Source organism: Physeter macrocephalus, chromosome 4 (assembly GCF_002837175.3).
Source record: "Physeter macrocephalus isolate SW-GA chromosome 4, ASM283717v5, whole genome shotgun sequence".
Taxonomy (NCBI): Eukaryota; Metazoa; Chordata; class Mammalia; order Artiodactyla; family Physeteridae; genus Physeter; species Physeter macrocephalus.
The window spans coordinates 118,818,308-118,837,244 of NC_041217.1; the positions used below are offsets into that span (position 1 = coordinate 118,818,308).

The following is an 18,937-nucleotide window of genomic DNA, read 5'->3' on the forward strand; positions in this document are numbered from 1 at the left end:
GCTCCAGACGCGCAGGCTCAGCGGCCATGGCTCACCGGCCCAGCCGCTCCGCGGCATGTGGAATCTTCCCGGACCGGGGCACGAACCCGTGTAGCCTGCATCGGCAGGCGGACTCTCAACCACTGCGCCACTAGGGAAGCCCATATCTAGCCTTTTATCAGGTCTTATAATGTGCATGCTCTCTCTTTCCTTATAGGCTTCGTATGTGCTGTTCCCTCAGCCTTAAACACTCATCCTCCTAAACTTCGGTCTATTTAATTCCTGCGTATACTTTAACACTCACAAGGCTTCCTTGACTCTCAAACAGATTTCCTTGTTTCATGCTTTTTATATCACCTCATACCTCTTTTTTATGGCACCTCAACACAATTGTAAATTGATTATTAATTTTAAGTTAGTTGGTTATGTCCTTCTCTTACTAGAATGTGAGCTTCCTGAGAGCAAGGCTTGTGCCTATCTTATTCTTTGTTAGCTCTGGTGCCTAGCACAGCGTTCTGAACAAAGTAGGTACTCGGTAAATATTTTTGGATGGAAAGATCCTTTGAAAAAATTGCTGACGAAAGAATCAGGGTTCCCTTCTGATTGCTGGGCTCTGTTATCCATATTTAAAATGGGTGGCAATAGAGATTGAGCACAAAGGATACACTAAACAACAGACAAGGGAAGAAAAGCAAGACTGGCCACATACAGTTGAAAGTTTAGGAGAGTATAACTTTCAGGTTAGGTAGGATGTCTGGGATTCTGTTTATCCCTAGCCATGTGTGGCTTTTTGGCATGGGGTAACAGAGTATTCCCTGAACAACCTGCCAACTTGATAATGGAAAAGAAATTAATAAAAAAATACCACTGGACATGGGTCACATTAACCCAGAGACCTGGCTAAGAGTAAAATTTGTAATTTGTGGGCAGTAGATTTTATTGTGGGCTATTCTGCAGGTATCAGGACAGAAAGAAACTGTCCCAGGTAACCTATGCTTTGCAGGTTAAGTGTCTACAGTAGAGAGAAAGGAAGTTGAAGGACCTGAAAACTTTATAACCCAGTTGATCAATAAATACTTATTGAATATCTTATATGTGCCAGGTACTAGTGATTCCATGGTGATCTAGGCAGACATTAAATAAATATACAAGATCTTGGATAAAAGAAAAATTGATGTCAAATTTTATAACTGTCATAATAGCCTAAGTACCAAATTGATTTTACTTATAATGAGGATATCAACAAAAGCTGTATTGTGCTGGGTCTCTGGTCTGCTCAAGATTTATGGATGTACGTAATATTAAAAAAGGGGAAGAAGAACACAGAATAACATACTCTAAAATGTATATGTTTGTAGATATGATGATTATCAGAATTGTTAATTTCTATGTTGATACCAGAGGAGAAATTCTGCAAAAACATTTCCTGCTTATGGCTTGCCTGATGGAAACTTCTGTTTCAGGGATAGGAATAGATTTCACTCTAAATGCCAACTTTGGTAATAGACTGTAGCTGCCTGGAATCCTGTGCTGAGAAGGATTCTGAGGCTGTGTCTAGGCTTAAGGTGTAGAACCCTGTGATTGAAATATTTGACATAAGCTGAGGGTATAGTTATGGAACCTCTCATGTCATAAATTGGTTCTCCTTTTTTCCATATGGTAGCAGAACTTACCTTTTTTCTCAGTAATTGAAATTGATTATTTATTCAACAAACATTTGTTGAATGCTTAGATATGCCTGGCACTGTGCTATGCACTGGAACTACACGGATAAAAGGACATAACCCTTGCACTTAGAAGAACTTACAGTCAAATAAAACAAAATTACAATGTTATTGCATTAAAAATTGCCATGTCTCTACGTTTGAGCAAGTATTGTGAAGTGCTACATTTTCTTTTCTTTTTTTTTTTTGCGGTACGCGGGCCTTTCACTGTTGTGGCCTCTCCCGTTGCGGAGCACAGGCTCCGGACGCGCAGGCTCAGCGGCCATGGCTCACGGGCCCAGCCGCTCCGTGGCATGTGGGATCTTCCCGGACCGGGGCACGAACCCGTGTCCTCTGCATCGGCAGGCGGACTCTCAACCACTGTGCCACCAGGGAAGCCCTACATTTTCTATTTTTTTCCTCATCAAATCCTACTGAATAAAATCTGCTCAATTTAATTAAATACTGAAGGTAGGATGAAAGCTGTCATTTGGAGTTCAAGATGAGAAATCTTGCACAATTCACAAATCACAGTGAATTGTCATCCAACAGAGAATATTTTCATCAAAGGATATAGGCTACCCTGAACTAACAGTTGTATTTTGGCACAAATTCTAAACCTCCATGGCAACAACAACAAGAATAAAGTATATCATTGTGGTGTGGCAGCTGTTCAGAATAAATATGGAAAAATATCACAGAAAAAAGTCCTATTATAGTGTATCTGTGCATATATAACAACCTCTCTCTACTTCTTTGTCTTTATTTTCCTTTTCCTCTCCTTCCCCCCATTGTCGTCCCTGCTAGGTCTTACCTGAGTTTTCTTGTTTTTCATTGAGGATCATCGTTCTTTTCCCTTTGTATGTGGTGATTGGATTCTGTTATGGGTCAATGACTGTGAAAGAGACAAGCCCTCACGTTCTCCTTTTGTGACTGTTTAATTGTTTTCTTATCTTCAGTCATCACATACTTGGTAGCTCATGCTTATTCAGCTTGCACCCCTTTTCTTCGCTTTGTCCACTACTTGCACTGAAGTACTGCAGTTGTCTTGCTTCTGACCTTTTCGGGGGGCGGGGGGGATATAATTGCACAGTCTCCAAAGGCAGATGAATCTATGTGAAGTGATCTTTAGACTAACCTTCAAATGTCTCTTGAAGGTTGGGAAATTGACTAGTATCATGGCACCAGAAGCATTTTCCTAACCTACTTTATGAGCCATATTTAACTCTAACTGCTTCATTACACTTGAGATCCCCTTCCTCTTCAACTCTTTCTAATTAAGATGCTTAAGGTAATGGAATGGAATGAGTTAGGATTGTTGAATACCATTTCTTTATCTAATTTCCTGTCTTGTCTCATGGACCTGGGTAAAACTCTGACATTGACTATGCTTCTGGCATTCAAAAATGGGATACACCATTTTGCCAGTAGTCCAATTTGGATCCCCAAAGTTGCTAACTTGTGTACTCTGTACTTCAAACATCTCACTTCCCCATGTCTTTTTTATTTTTAATTTAATTAAAATTTTAAAAAAAATTTTGGCTGCATTGGGTCTTCATTGCTGTGCGCGGGCTTTCTCTAGCTGCAGCGAGCGGGGGCTACTCTTTGTTGCGGTGCTTGGGCTTCTCATCGCGGTGACTTCTCTTGTTGTGGAGCATAGGCTCTAGGTGCACGGCCTTCAGTAGTTGTAGCACACGGGCTCAGTAGTTGCAGTGCGTGGGGTCTAGGGCGCACAGGCTTCAGTAGTTGTGGTGCACGGGCTCAGTAGTTGTGGTGCACGGGCTTAGTTGCTCCGTGGCATGTGGGATCCTCCCAGACTAGGGATCGAACCCGTGTCCCCTACATTGGCAGGCGGACTCTTAACCTCTGCGCCACCAGGGAAGTCCCCCCATGTCTTATAATGGTAACACCCTCATGTCCTGTCACTGCCTCAAGAATATGGTAAAATTCTCATTCTTGCTGGACTGCAAACTATTCAGGGGGTGGAGACAGGGCCTTTCTATTTCTTTGTGACCCTAATGCCACACTACTAGCACAGAGCAGGTGCTCAAGAAATTTTGGTTGAATGAATAAAAACAAAACAAAGCTATTTTAATTTAAAATAGTATAAATGTAACAAGCAATATTTCTACAACCTCCTTCTCCCAAAACACAGTGCAGAAATTTGCAAAATCAGTGCTGATTCTCAAGTTTGTGAGAATCCTTTTCAAGTTTGTGATTCTACATGCTGTAGTTAGATTCTGTCTTCTACCCAATTTCTACTTTTCCTTCTCTTACCTGCCGCATCACACAGCATTATGACATGTTATACAGGCTGGTATGAAAAGAGATTGCACCTTTCCTCATTCAAAGGATAGTGCTGATCTGGGCAAAGGAGGTGAATCCTAGAAGTGTGGATTTATTTAGGATGACATTGCTTGAGATGATATCACATAGATCTTTTTCATTCAATGAACCCTTGTTTTTTCAGGGGTAGGGCACAAAGGGCTTTTTTTTAAAAAAATCACAGATGAAAAGAGACAAGTTGGGAAACATGACTTGCCTTGTAAATAGGCAATTAATTGCATAAAGAATTCAGAAAGGCATCATTACTGCCAAACATATTCTTTTATTTACCTCCCCTTGTCTGCTGTGCATCACCTGGATGCCACAGTTTCTGCAACGAATTTGTGCTTTATGTTTCCCTTTTTGGGGACATCTTTTAAAATGTAGTTAGTATAAATATGGGTAGATTACCCAGTTTCTTTCTAAGACATGTAGCATAACACTAATTCACGCTACAGCATTAAAGACATCGTGAAGAGAGGGTTTTAAAGTGGGACACATTATGTCTGAATATCTGGAATAAGGATGAGTTAATTGAGAGCACTGAGAGAGAGGAACAGGTGGAAAAAAGTGAGTTCAAGAGTCCTGGAAAATGTATGTATGTATGCATGTATTTATATGGAGGAGGATGTTCATCATAGTGGCAAAAGCTGGGAGAGAATCAAGTGGGTAAACACTGAAACAGCCTTGGGCCAAAGCTGCCTGGGACATGATTATTAAAGGAGTGTTTGGAGACTCCTGCTATACATGAATATCAGTGACCATCTATTGTGCTCTTGGGGATTTGGAAGGGTTACCAGTGGGTATATTCTGAGGTGCACATATTTTCCGCATAGTTCATGCTGTTTAAAAAAATACCAGTGATTTAAAAATTAATCTTTTCTTTATCAATTGTTTCTTCTTTTCATCCACCTATTTTATTTTCATGTGGCAGCATCTGTCAGAGCTCCTGTGTTCTATAAGGAAGGGTGTGAACATTCGTTCACCGAGTATCTATTATGTGACAGACACTGTGGTGAGCATTTTAATATCATGTCACCTACTCCTGACAACAACCCTGTGATGGAGCTCCCTCCCATTTTACAGATGAAGCAGACACATCATACTTGCCCCATGCCATAGAGGAAGTGGGGGGCAGTGCCGGGCCAGGTCTCTCTTGACCCCATCGTGCCGTTAAGAAAGCAGAACTTGATCTCATCTGTTTAAAATGTATTTTTGGGGGGGGTTATGAATTTGCAAACCTTCTACATTCCATGAAAACACCATTTCTAATTTCTAAAATGTAGTGTTCATCTTTCTTTTCCCTTGCAACCATTCTGTAGCCTTTGATTTCATAGACTTGGGTCATCTCTACCTTCATCTTTTTTTCTCTCTGTGTGAAGCTCTTTATGTATGGACCACATTTTCTGGCCCTTTTTTCTTTTTTCTTTTCTTTTTTTTCTTTTTTTTACTTTCTCTGGGCTTTCCCTAACTCCGTTATGTTTTTCTTTAAATTATGGCTATTAGAACTGTAAAAAAAGGTTACTGATGCATGGGATGATGATTTTTGTTTTGTTCCAGTACCTGACCTTAATGCCCAGAATTCTGTTACCTTTTTGGACTCGGCAGCAGTTCTTCTTTTGAAAAACATAAGAGGTTACAGATGATACCCAGCAACCTCAGGTGCATCTCAGACCTCAGTTGCTTGAGCATATATTTCTACAAGGCCATCTAGGTGGGGAACAATCACGTGTGTCCGTTTTCCCTCCCTCACTGCTTGTCCAGCCCCAGCTCCTATCACTCAGCTCCTCACCCAGTGTCCTCCAGCCATGCTGGCCTTGTTTTAGTTCCTCATAGTTGCCAAGTTCCTTCCTATCATAGGCTCTTTGCCCACGCTGTGCCCTTTGCCAAGACTGCCAACCATCATGCCAGCTTACTCATCTTTTAAATTTTCAATTAGATATTGTCCTCACACCTTGTACTTCTCCTTCATAGCATCTCTGATATCACATTTGCAAGTAAATAATTATTCGTGGGTTTATTTGGTTAAGGTCTATCATCCTGAAGCATTATGAACAACTCTAATGGGGCAGGGATTCCCTTGGTCACCTATGTAGCCTCAGTGCCCAGTATAGTATTTGATACCCAGTAAGAGGTCGATAAATGCTTGCTACTAAATGAATGAATTCAGGAAGGAAGACATTAATAAGCCTGTGGATGTAGTTGTGCCCAGACCTTGTGTCCTGTTCTCTCCTTCAGCAAGGAGTTTATAACCAGCCTCTTTTTCAGATGATGAAGGCTTAGCATCACCTCTGTCTTGGGCTTGCAGACTGCCGGCTCTTTATAGCAGGGTTCAGTGAAGGCAGGAGAGAATGAAATCGGCTACAGAGGCTGGCTCCACCTGGGCAGCTGACTGGTCCCTTGCAGTATACCGGGCGTGCTACGCTCAGGCACAGTTTGGCTGAGCAACAGCAGCCAGAGCATGTCCGATTTGGCAGGCAGGGCACAGCAGTGGCAACTCCAGCCACCAGAAGCTGTTGAAATTTCAGATAAATGGCAGCATTGTGACTCCGAGTGTTGGCTCTGTTCAGACATATCCAAGCCGCGGAGTTGGAGTACTGTGAACAAGATTCAGTCTTTGGGGCTGGCAGGAGTGAAGCAGGACCTCAGGGTCAAAGCCAGGAGGTGCGCTCAGGAAACAAAATGGAGCTCTGGGCAAAGCAACTAAGGCAGAAGCCCGGGCTTTCCCACTGATGGGCCCATCCCACTGATGGGCCAGCACAGGCAGCTAACAGGAATGCTAACACAGATCAAAGGTTTCATGAGTGCTGGGACTCATCCCTGGCACCTGGAGCCTAAGGAAGTGGACAGAAGTTAGGATCCTACTGAAAAATGTCAACCATTGTGTTTAATTCCTGAGTATTCTATTAACGAGTTGTGTATTACGGGTATTGAAAAATGGCCTCTGTGGGAAGGACCATGCACTTCTATTTCAATAGCTAATTCTTTTAATTAAAATAATTTTTATTACTATAAAAACAGTTTTATTCACATTGTAGAAAGTTTAGAAAATACATCAAAGTAAATTTAACTACATAAAGCACCATATTCTAATCACAAACTTTGTCATGTGTCCTTCCAGATCTGTACTTTTTTACGAGTGAGATTTTGCTTTATATGCTTTTTGCTACCTGCTTTTTTCAATTAACAATTTTGACTTTTTCAGTTCAACAAATGTTAATTTTATCTAGTATTCATTCTACATTCAGATTTCCCCAGCTATTCCCCCTGAAAACGTCTTTACAGCCTTCTGAACAAACCAGGATCTAATCCAGGGCCAGGCCTTGCATCTGGTGGTTTATGTCCCTCAAGTCTCCTCTGATTGACACAGTTCCCTTTTCTCCTAATGCTGACCTGTTGTCCTGAGGAATATCTCACTTTCTGGATTTGTTTGGTTCCTTCCCAAGAATATAACTTACATTGTTTCTTTATCTCCTGTATTTCCCATAAAGTGTAGGTTAGGTTAAATCTAAATGATTGGTGGATTCCTATTAAACATTTTTGGGCCAGAATACATCCTAGGTATGCTGCATCACATCAGGAGAAACATAATATCTGGTTGACCCACCATTAACGATGCTGAGCTTGAGTCTGGGATTAGGGTCCTGGTTCTTTTTAATAAGATTCTAGCAAGAACATGACTCTCTCACCAGTTTCCAACCTGGCTCCACCCATTGCTACTCCCTCCTCCACGCCTGTCTCTAACCAATCCTCATCCCCCTAAACACCTTTCAAGCAAGAAAGGCAAAAGTGAATAAAGGTAGTAAAAGGCACAGCAACCAGACTAGAAAATAGAGTCCACTGGCTCCTGTCTCCAACCTCATACTGATTCTGCTGCACTGGATACAAGTCGGCAGGGTGCTTATCTCACTCTAGATGCCAGTCTTCCCAGCTGTTGCCAGGGTCTGAATAACTTGGCTTCGGTGTCTGTACACACCACAAGGCAATCAGCATAAGATATGAATGTTCACACAAACAGCTTTTGAAAAAGACATAAGCTCGCACAGAAAGCTGGCTCAACCATCTTGTAAATTGATCACACCAAAAAAAGAACTTGGATTTTTTTTTTTACTCATTGTGCAAAATCTGGGAAGAAGCAGTCAAAATTATATTGTACAATATTCAGACTGGGAAATAGGGGACCTGCTTTATTTGTTTATTTTGTTTTTTTTAAACAATAAGACTATGCAAACTTGGTCAAGTACTTTTAACACTCTGAGTTTCCATATTCCTCATCTCTAAAATACAGATAATAACACTTAGAGTGTATAGTTGTGAGGATTTAACTATGTCTATAAAAGCACCCATATTACAGTGAGTACCCAGTCTCTTCCACCTCATCTGCTAGGGCTGAGATTGCTGATCTGCTTCCTGCCATGCCCAGCTGTGATCCTGGAGGGGCCTGGGCCTGCAGGTGGAGTTCATGAGTTATATTAGTTCATTAGGTGGGAGAGCTGGGGAAGAGCAGAGTAGAAGACTCAAGGCATGGACTGACCACTGTTATTGTGTGAGCTAGCATTTGATTAGAATGGTACACTGGTGGGCTTTTCAGAAAAACCATCGTGACATGTGATTTTTAAAGTCAAACCTCAAATTTTGTCGCTTTTTAGTATATTGGGGTATTAAAGACTAGTCTTGTCACTTAGGGCCCAGGAACAGGAATGAAGCAGCTAGTATTGGATCTTGACATCTTATTCTCTCTCTCATGCACTAAGCCTTGCACATGCATGCTATAGTCTAATAAAACCAGTGGGAGATGGCCATTCTCATGATATTTGGAAGCTTTATTTGGTTTTACAAATGGTAAATCTGAAACCTATATGTCGAATAAAAAAGCTGCGAAGTCAGATAATGCTTATCATCCTGATGAATGTGGTCCAGCATTGCTATTTTTGAAGTGGGGAGGGAGAGAGGAATGTCATAAAAAAAATTTTATGAATAATCTTTAATTTTGTGGTAAATTTGATAGTAGTTGTGCTGGTTACGAGTGGATTCTGGAGCCACACAGACCTAAGTTTGAATTCCAGATCCCCCACTTGCTAGCTGTGTGACTCTAAGCAAAGATTAGACCCTAAGGTTCATATTGCCTCTGGGAGCCTCAACTTTTCATTTTTTCAGAAGCGAACTGGTTATTGTGACTATAGCAAGGGTTCTTGTGAGTCTTAAATTAGGTAATGTTCATGAAGCATGGCTTCGTGCCTAGTAAGTACTCAAAAATAGGTTGCTATTTTAATTATCATTATTATTATCTTTTCCAAGTGAACACAGTTTGTACATATTCACTTTCCCTGGACTCTTTATCACAACTCTGACTCTCAATGATTTATTATTTAGTCAAAGCTTAGACCAAGTGTTGTTATTTCTGCCCATCATGCCTATAGTGGAAATGTTTTTCAATAGCTTTCATTAATGGGTGGCAAGTCTGATAAAGCAGCAAAGAATGGAGTATTCATAGAAAGTATTAATATTTTTGTTTAACATATGTATGGGATTATTTGAACCTTAAAGCCTTAGGGTGCTATCATTGTTCACTATGGAGCTTGCTTCCTTTTTTTTCTTTCCTCCAAGTAACCCTGAATTTTACCTTCCAAATTGAATGGGCTGTGCTAATAGCTATCATGTGGGCTGTGCTAATGGCTATCATGATAGCTAATAGCTATCATGTGGAGCTTCTGTTAAAGCAAAAGGCCACACATAATGTGGTTAAAGTGTGGCTGCTGAATTTGAATTACATCTCTTTTCTCTAGTCTACAATGACTATTCTGCATGTAGTTAAAGGTATTTAATGCATATTAAGTTTCTCACGACCAATGTGCCTTCTGAGGTCTAAGTAGTAACATAAAGTGAAAGTAAACAAAGTGCCTCATTTTTTTTTTTTTTTTTTTTTGTGGTATGCGGGCCTCCCTCTGCTGCGGCCTCTCCCGTTGCGGAGCACAGGCTCTGGACGCGCAGGCTCAGCGGCCATGGCTTCACGGGCCCAGCCGCTCCGCGGCATGTGGGATCCTCCCAGACCGGGGCGCGAACCCGGTTCCCCTGCATCTGCAGGCGGACGCGCAACCACTGCGCCACCAGGGAAGCCCTAGTGCCTCATTTTTTGATGCCGAATTTTGTAAGACTGTGCATATATCATCTATTACATTGTACAAGGCATGGACAAAAATGGAAGAGTTAACAGCTTTATTCCCCTACCCCCAAACTCTTACCTCCAGCATTTTCATACAGTCTTTAAACAAAATTTTTTATTGAAATATAGATTTACAATGTTGTGTTAGTTTCAGGTGTACACGAAAGTGATTCTGTTAAATATATATATATGTATATATGTATATTGTATATATATATATGTTCTTTTTCAGATTCTTTTCTGTTATAGGTTATAAATGTGCAGTTTTTCTTTACATTTCAAATGTTATCATTTATGATGCTTTATAGTAATGATTTTACATTATTACCTATTTTATTTTATGTCTAGTAATTTGTACCTCTTAATTCCCTTCCTGCTGCCCCTATCCCCTCTGGTAACTGCTAGTATGTTCTCTGTATCTGTGAGTCTGTTTCTGTTTTGTCATATTCATTCGTTTTATTTTTTGTGAAAACATACAGTATGTATCTTTCTCTGCATGCAGTTTTTTATTTTTAATTTAAGATTAAGTGTTCATTATCAGTGAATTCAGGTATTCACCAGTCCAACTGACTTTGTTATTCTGTGCATTAAAGTTTAAGGACTAGGATTTTTAGGGAAGGGAGAAATGGGTATTGAGCTCCAGAGTTACCAGCCCCTACAAATAAAGATTTGTTTGCCCTTTGCGCTTTTTCCTAGGAGATCTACCAGCCACTTACTTAGAGGGCAAGAACTATAGTAAGTCACAGTCTGAGCGTTAAGTACTAAGTTAGCCTAAGAATGCTTTATGACAGTCTATCGATAACAAATACACGATTCTTTCAAACTCCAGGAACACCTAAGTTTTTGGTTGATAAAGACTAATTGCTGATCAAGACTTTTTGGCTTCTTTCAAGTGGCTGATTTTTACCTCCTGAAGAGGTTCCCTCTCTTTAGAGTTATAAAAGAATCCCCCAGGAAGAGCATCATATAGCTACTGATGCTTCATGACCCTACTTCATCCTATACATGTTGTTTTCTGGTCCTTCCATCCCAGTTTGTGACTGACACATGTGTTTTCTTTAACTCTCTTTTTCTGATAAAGATCTCCACCATCAGGCTTCTTGGATGTTTCGTGACACTCTGAGTATCTTACTCAGTCCTCTTTGTTTGGTGTCACCTGCCTTGCTCCTCAGTTATCCCCTGATAGTTGAGTCTTGCTACTCCAAGTGTGGTCTGTAGACAAGCAGCCTGGGTATCACCTGGGAGTTTGCTAGAAATGCAGACTCTCAGGCCCCGCCCCAGACTTATTGAACCAGAATCTGCATTTTCACAAGATTCCCAAATGATTCACGCAAATGAAAGTTTGAGCAATACTGGCTTCAAGAACTTTTCTTCCTTTATGCATTCTCATTGCCCTTGAGATCTACAAGTAAGTACTTTTCTGCTGTGACTTCCTACGTTACTTGGGTTCCAAATCCTCAACTAAAAAAATTATCATATATGTACTTTCCTACCTCTGTTCTCAAAGCCACATTTTGGACTCTTGTGTACTTTAATTTTACCTATGTAGATTCTATTGTTTATTACACTTACGTAGCATTTTATAGTTTTCAAAGTTCCTTCACCCAGATTTTGTTAGTTGATCACATATGATCCTATAAAGAGGAAAGGTAGGTAATACAACCTTTTGAAGAGGCTATTTTATAAAGTTCCAGTTGTGATTTTTTTTTAACCTTAGGAGTGAAAAATGTATCAGCAGATTTTTTTTTCTCCTACCTTACAAAAAAGCAGAGGCCAAGCCTTTTGGGGCTATCAGAAGTCAGTGAGTTGTTCTGATTCAAAATGTATCATGATTCAAAACCATGTTTTACTGCTCAGTATGATGAAAGTTATATTTTCATTCATAAGTCTTGCCTTCTTAATTAGGATAAAGTAATTAGGCCTATAATAAAATCTTCATCTTTCTGATAAGAATTTTGAGATAAATGAGCCAATGAAGAATAAGCCCTCCACTTCTGGTGTCATAGCCTAAGGTGAGAGGGACCACTGAATACTGCTTCTCCTTGAATGGACACGAGTCAAAGAAAAGGAAAAAGTCCAACATAAGATATTGAGACCTTGAGACCCTATGCAACTTTCATTCTCCCAGAGAAAATATATATGGGGGAACTCCCTGCTGAATCATGGCCTGGGAGGAACTGTTGGGTTTACATCCCCTGAAAGTGCATCTATACTAGGGGAAACACTCCCAGATCCTAAGAGTGTTACACCCAGGAGTTAGGGGTGAATGGGTAAATAGGCATTGCAAGCAGATTTGGCAAGTGGTGCCATTTTTGTCTTTTCTCTTTTGTCCATTCACTCGACATGTACACTCGTTCTTAACCTTATGTTTAAGAAAGTGTAACTGTGATTGACAATGTGGGTGAGCTTGGAAGAATTGGAGTGTTGTTGAGGTTAGCCCATAGAAAACATTCTTCAACAGCATCCTGTTTCAAAGAAATTGAGACCTAGAGAAACCCATGACTCGCGCCCATGTGCTCCATCCCCTCTGCTCTTATGAAGAAGGGAAATCTTCACCCTCTCTGAGGTTAGTACCTCCTCAAGGACCTTGCTATGAAATCCTGCCGCCTCGCTTCTGCACCATTCCCATCTAGAAACAAACATGCCTTAATGTCGGCCACCTGAAGTTTTAAAAAAGCCTCCATTGACCCCCCTCATCATCTTCCAACTACCTCTCCATTTCTTTGCTTTCTCTCACAGAAAACTCCTCAAAAGCATTGGCTAGAGGCACTGACTCCACTTTCCTCCATCCCAGCCTCTCATTAACCTTCACCAACTGGAATTATCTCTGCACTACTTCATAAAACAGCATTTTACCCAAGTTTCCAAAAACTTCTATCTTGTTTCTCTAATGAAAAATTATCCTTTCTCACCTTATTCTCCTTTAGCAGCATTTGACACATGCAGCCACCCTCTCTTTTGAAATACTTTCTTCTTCTCCTTCCATGATGCCACACTCTCCTGATTCCTCCTGTCTCCTGATATCTCCTCCTCCTCTGCCCGTTTACTATCTGATTATTGGAGGGCCCCCAGGACACATTTTTTCTTTCTGTACGCTCCTAGGTGAGTTCATTGGGTCCCATAGTTCTAAAGCCCATGAATATGCTGTTAACTCCTACATTTTTATCTCTGACCCGGATTGCTTTGTCTTGCTCCAGACTTCTTGGTTCAACTTTATATCCCACCAAACCTGTTCTTGTCTCCCTATCTTCCCATCTCTAAGAAGGGCTCTAAACTCACCGTCTCCAGTGCATCACTTCATTTAAGCCACTGTCTGTTATTTACATACTTACAATAGCCTCCCAACTGGTTTTTAAGCTTTAGCCATTGCCCTACTCTTGTCCATTCTCCACCGAAGAATATAACTACAACTTCTGTTCCTAGAACCAAGTAGTGAACTGAGCAAATAACCAACTGCTATTTAAAATTTCAAAGCACAAATGCTGATGATTTAATATTACTTTTATCTAAAAGGTTAATTTTTGCAGTTTTAAGGGTTACTAACAATATTTGATTCTTCAACCCCCCGTTTTTTTTTGTTTTTTTTTTCGGTACGCGGGCCTCTCACTGTTGTGGCCTCTCCCGTTGCGAAGCACAGGCTCCGGACGCGCAGGCTCAGCGGCCATGGCTCATGGGCCCAGCCGCTCCGCGGCATGTGGGATCTTCCCGGTACGGGGTACGAACCCGTGTAGCCTGCATCGGCAGGCGGACTCCCAACCACTGCGCCACCAGGGAAGCCCCCATTTTTTAATTAAAAAGGAAAAGGGAAAAAAACCCCCTTACTATATATAGATATATCTATATCTGTATGTATATCTATATCTATCTATCTATCTATCTATATACATATATATATCTTTAGCATTGTTAGTTTTATTTTTCACAATAATTTCTACCTAATCTAATTTTACTTGGGTCAAATTGTATTTTCTGTTAAACGTCCGCAGTGTCAAAATGCCTGGGTTAAAATGTTCTGCTGTACTTTTAATTGCTTCTTATTATTTTCTCAGTCAGGATATCAATGTTAGCTAGAGCTGTAGCAATGGAAAATTATTGCTAAAACAGGTCTGACTTCAAATAGAAATTCCAGAAAGCCTAGAGACGTCTTGCGGGGAACAAATGTAAATTTAAGGGAAAAGGACACATTTCTTCTTCAGGCAAAACATGTTATATAAAGGTGACTTCTGATTCCCTGGAAAAGAGCTCTTCCTTACTTTGGAACTTTTATTTCCCCTGGCAATCCAAGCTGGCTTCCTCTCTCCATAGCATTGAGTGCCTCTTGGCACAAACTATTGCCATCAACTATTCCACGTCTATGTGAACAAGAGCCTTTGGAAGCAGGAACTGATTAAAATATATAATTTCCTTACAGTATTAAATGCGACACCCTTTATTATAGTTTTTGATGGCTTGGTTTAAGTAACTGAAATGCATATATCTCTCATTATTAATTTTTGAAATGGTTGGGACTTTGCCTGCCTACTCTTCCAAATTACATAGATAAAGTTGGCTTTTCTAGAATGGAGTTCATTTTATTTCCCAAATGTTTTTCTATTTTTGGATTTTCTTGAGGATCAGGAAGGTCAAATGCTATACACTGTTGAAAGCTATCTGAGTCTTTGGGGGTGTTGATGTGACAACAACAGCAATAAAATATTTTCATAGCACAGTAAGTATGTGTTGGACACTATTCTAATCGCTTTACGTATGGGAATTTACTTAATCTACCCAGCTACTCTTTGAGGTTGGTTTTATTTTCCCCATTTTAAAGGTGAGAAAACTGAAGCACAGAGAGGCCAAGTAACTTGCATAAACAAGCACAGTAAAGATCTGACACAAACTGCATAAAGTTTTCTATTTTAAAAAAGACTTTGTATCTTGCTTTTAACTAAAACAAACTTTTGATTTCCCCACCTTAGGAAATGAAGTGAGCCTGTAATTTCCCACTGACATATCCTTGCTGCCCATAGATAGATAGAGAATGAAGTCTGAAATATTTGTTAATAGTGGATTGATTCCTCCACTTGTTTGGTAGCTACCAAATCCAACAGAAAACTGAAGTGATTTCTCCACATCAGACTGAGACCACAGCTCTGATTCTCTTTCCTGACAGACTTCTTAGTTTAGGTCTTCTCTGTAGCACCTGCATGTTATTCCTATAACCAACAAAAGTGGTCATTATTATTAAGGAGTTTGTGAGGACACAGTACATTCAGTCGAGATTTATTAAATGCTCAATCTCTTATTACTTAAACAGGGAAATTACATTTTCCCTCCCATTCCTGCTTTTCTCTGTCTGACAGCACTGATTCCTCCCAACAGCCTCCCTCCTTCCCACTCAGATCCCACATCGAAGATTCTCTTTTGGGTGGTGCTCAGCTTCCTGTATGATTGCTGCAGAAAACCAACATTCTGAATTTTGGTTGAATGTTCTGTGTACAACCTGTATATCATAATCTCTAGTAGGGTTGCCCTGGTTTGAATTTTATTCCTTCTGTTCCCTCCCTACAGTTTATGAGATGGACTCTGGTTTCCTGGTGGTTCTCCATTCTCTCCACTTTGAATCAAAGCAGGCTGGGTAGGCTGTATTCTGTATTTTCTATCTCTTGATTTTTGGCAGTTGTAGGCATTTTTATTCAACAAGCATTTATTCAGGATCTATCATATGCCAGGTGTTTAGAGCCTGAAGGAACCTTGAGGATCATCTTCAATCCCTTCCTTTTATAGGTGAAGGGTTGAAGTTCAGAGGTTTTAAAGGACTTGCCCCAGATAGTTAGTGCTGGGCCAGTATTAGACCCAGATCTTAGACTCTGTGCTCTTTCAACACCATGCTTTTCTGCCCTTACACTTTTTAAAAAATACATTTATTTATTTATTTTTGGCTGCATTGGGTCTTCGTAGCTGCTCACGGGCTTTCTCTAGCTGTGGCGAGCGGGGGCTACTGTTTGCTTGGATGCGCAGGCTTCTCATTGCAGTGGCTTCTCTTGTTGTGGAACACGGGCTCTAGGTGCGCGGGCTCAGTAGTTGTGGCTCGCAGGCTCTAGAGCGCAGGCTCAGTAGTTGTGGCGCATGGGCTTATTCGCTCTGCGGCATGTGGAGTCTTCCTGGTCCAGGGCTCGAACCCGTGTCCCCTGCATTGGCAGGCGGATTCTTAACCACTGCGCCACCAGGGAAGTCCTCCCCTTACACTTTTAATTGGAGGATTTTGGTTGTACGTAGACTTCCGTAATATTCTTAAATTTCCCCTAAAAACTTAAAAATGTTAACAAGTGTCCCCTAGCTTTTGTAACCAGAGAGCAAGGAAGCCTTATTATGCAAAATGGGTCCAGATTCCTACCTTATGTTTCCAGAGATTCATGTTTGCATATTAACAAGAGCTCCCACCTATTTATTTCTCTACTTCTGTAGCTACATATTTGCATTTTATCCCAGTTTTGTTTGCTCTTGTAAGATAAGGTGAGAGCAGAGCACTTTAGCACGAGGACAAGAGGTAAGGAGTACTTACTCTGTATAAATTGCATGGTAAGGGCATCTTTAGGCATTTGGAAGGACATACCCTTGACCATTTTTGTAATGCTTGAGAATATTCTGACAAATATGCTACCTGAGCCTGAGTCAGTTCCAGTAGCTGGAGAGATGAAAGGAGTTATAAAAGAATGGAACTATTTTAAGGGCAAGAAATTCCAATCAACAAATCCTTAAAGTTATACTCTTCTTTCTAAAATAATAGTTTCAGATGTAGATAGGTATAAGTATATATTATAGCCTATGAATACAAAGAGCCCAGAAATTCTTTCTTTCCTCCTGCAACTAAAGGAAATCCTATAATGTTAATTTTTGAGCTTGACATTCTTTTCCAGGTAACCAGGCCTGCCTTAATGCCAGAGGGTGGAACATTGAGGAATATAATTTTTCTCTTCATTGAAGAAAGCTCTTCAGTTAGAACCACCCTTAGCAGAAAGAAAGCTAAGCTACTCAATTTTATTTTTAAACATAGATAAATAGTACCTTAGCAGCTCAGAACTTGCTGAGAAAACTGGATTGCTTAAATGGGAAAGTGCAGTTGGGCTTTGAGAGCTTACTTTCCAGTTGCTTACTCAGGGACATGAGTAAGCAACTGGAAAACTTCAGCTGGAAACCTGGTAATTGGTCAACGCGGTTCACCTTTATTTTTCATTCTTTTGGTGAAGCTTTACTTTTCCTTTCTTTACAAACTTAGCTAGCTTCTTCAGTTATTGAAAAAGAAAGCTGTTTGTTTTTTTTATACTGATGAAACAGCAGAACTACATTTAATTGGAAAAGTGAAAAAAGAAAGAATAAATTCTTATTTTTATTTTAAATAATAGTTGTGTGCCAAAATTATTATTATGAAATTAAAAATCAACCTCTGATTTAAAGAGACCAATTTAAATTGTTTTCAAAAATGAAATAATAATATACCTTCAAAATAGAAAGTTCTATCATGGCAGATTTGTTCTATGAATCAATATTATCATCTCAATTTTAATCATTGCATTGAAAAGAACAAGTAATTATTTCACACCAGTTCTTTCTTTTCCTTATCTCAGGAACTTCTGAAAGTTTTGATCATCCTTAAAGCCAAAAATACAAAAAAATAGTATTATTTTAAAATATTTCTGATGTAATACTTAGCAGGTTATTTATTCTATACCAAAATATACAAGTAGTAAGAAGAAAGGAATTAATCACTCTTGCTTTCTTTGGATATCTTCCATAAAACCATAAGAATAAGAGAGATGTGTGCCTGCAAGGAAAATTTCCATTGGACTGTAGTTTAGCATTGCTGACAAATTTTAATGTGCATTTAACTGGTTGGTATACTTAATGTTCCATACATAAACGTCCAGTGTTCTAGGATAGATTGTGGCAGAGTGTGGAAACAGTAAACATAGGGAACGTTCTCATAGTTACATATCCCTCAGGGAGCAAATTCCTTTTAACAGTAATAGACATTAATAAACAATAATAATGAATTTCTTGGAATACATTTTCAGGATGTTTGATTTTGAGCATTCAAAATACTAATTTGTCCTGAATTTGTGGGAGTCCTGTGTGTGTATGCGTGCATGCGAGAGACGGGGAGCCAAAGTCCATTTTGTTATGATATCAAGGTACGCACTTAAAGTAGATTTTACAAACACATTTTCCAGAAAAACTGAGTTGATGCTGCCAAAGTCAGAGCTCATTAGGATCTACAGAACAAATAATTACTCAAGTCAGTGATTGTGATAAGAACCTTGACCTGATTGGTCAGATGGTCTTGTTAAATGTCATACTTAGCAGGGACCTTTTTCTTTTTCTTGGTTACTCTGTCAAATAATTCTGGCTAAAGCAACATGTCCTGATAATATTGACATTTTACTCCAGTACCTGTCTTAGTGATATACCAGCCTACATAAATATTCACAAAAAAATGTTAATTATTTGTTAAACTTTTATAAACCTAGTTAAATGCTCTTCTGCAAATATACAAACCAATGTATTCCTTAAGCATAGGGAACATGATGTAAAAGTGCAATACAAAAAAATTGGCTTTTTATGTAATGAACATATTAGACTGAGTCATTGGCATAACAATCTCTATCAATACTTTAAATATACTAAATATGGCATGCATGCTTATCAAGCTTCTGTAACTCATACCAGTTTCCCCTGTGCTTCATATATTCACTGCATCTTTTTGGGGGGCTTTTAAAAAATTATTTTA

At 39.7% G+C, this 18,937-nt stretch overlaps 1 protein-coding gene across 1 annotated transcript in view; it reads left to right on the plus strand.

The window, feature by feature from the left end:
- The first annotated feature begins 6,468 nt into the window (after positions 1-6,468).
- SLC44A5 (solute carrier family 44 member 5) overlaps positions 6,469-18,937 on the plus strand; it is a 201,316-nt gene continuing 188,847 nt past the window's right edge. Inside the window, exon 1 of the mRNA XM_024119947.1 lies at positions 6,469-6,671. Coding sequence (XP_023975715.1) covers positions 6,469-6,671 — 203 coding nt within the window. The remainder of the gene's footprint in view (positions 6,672-18,937) is intronic.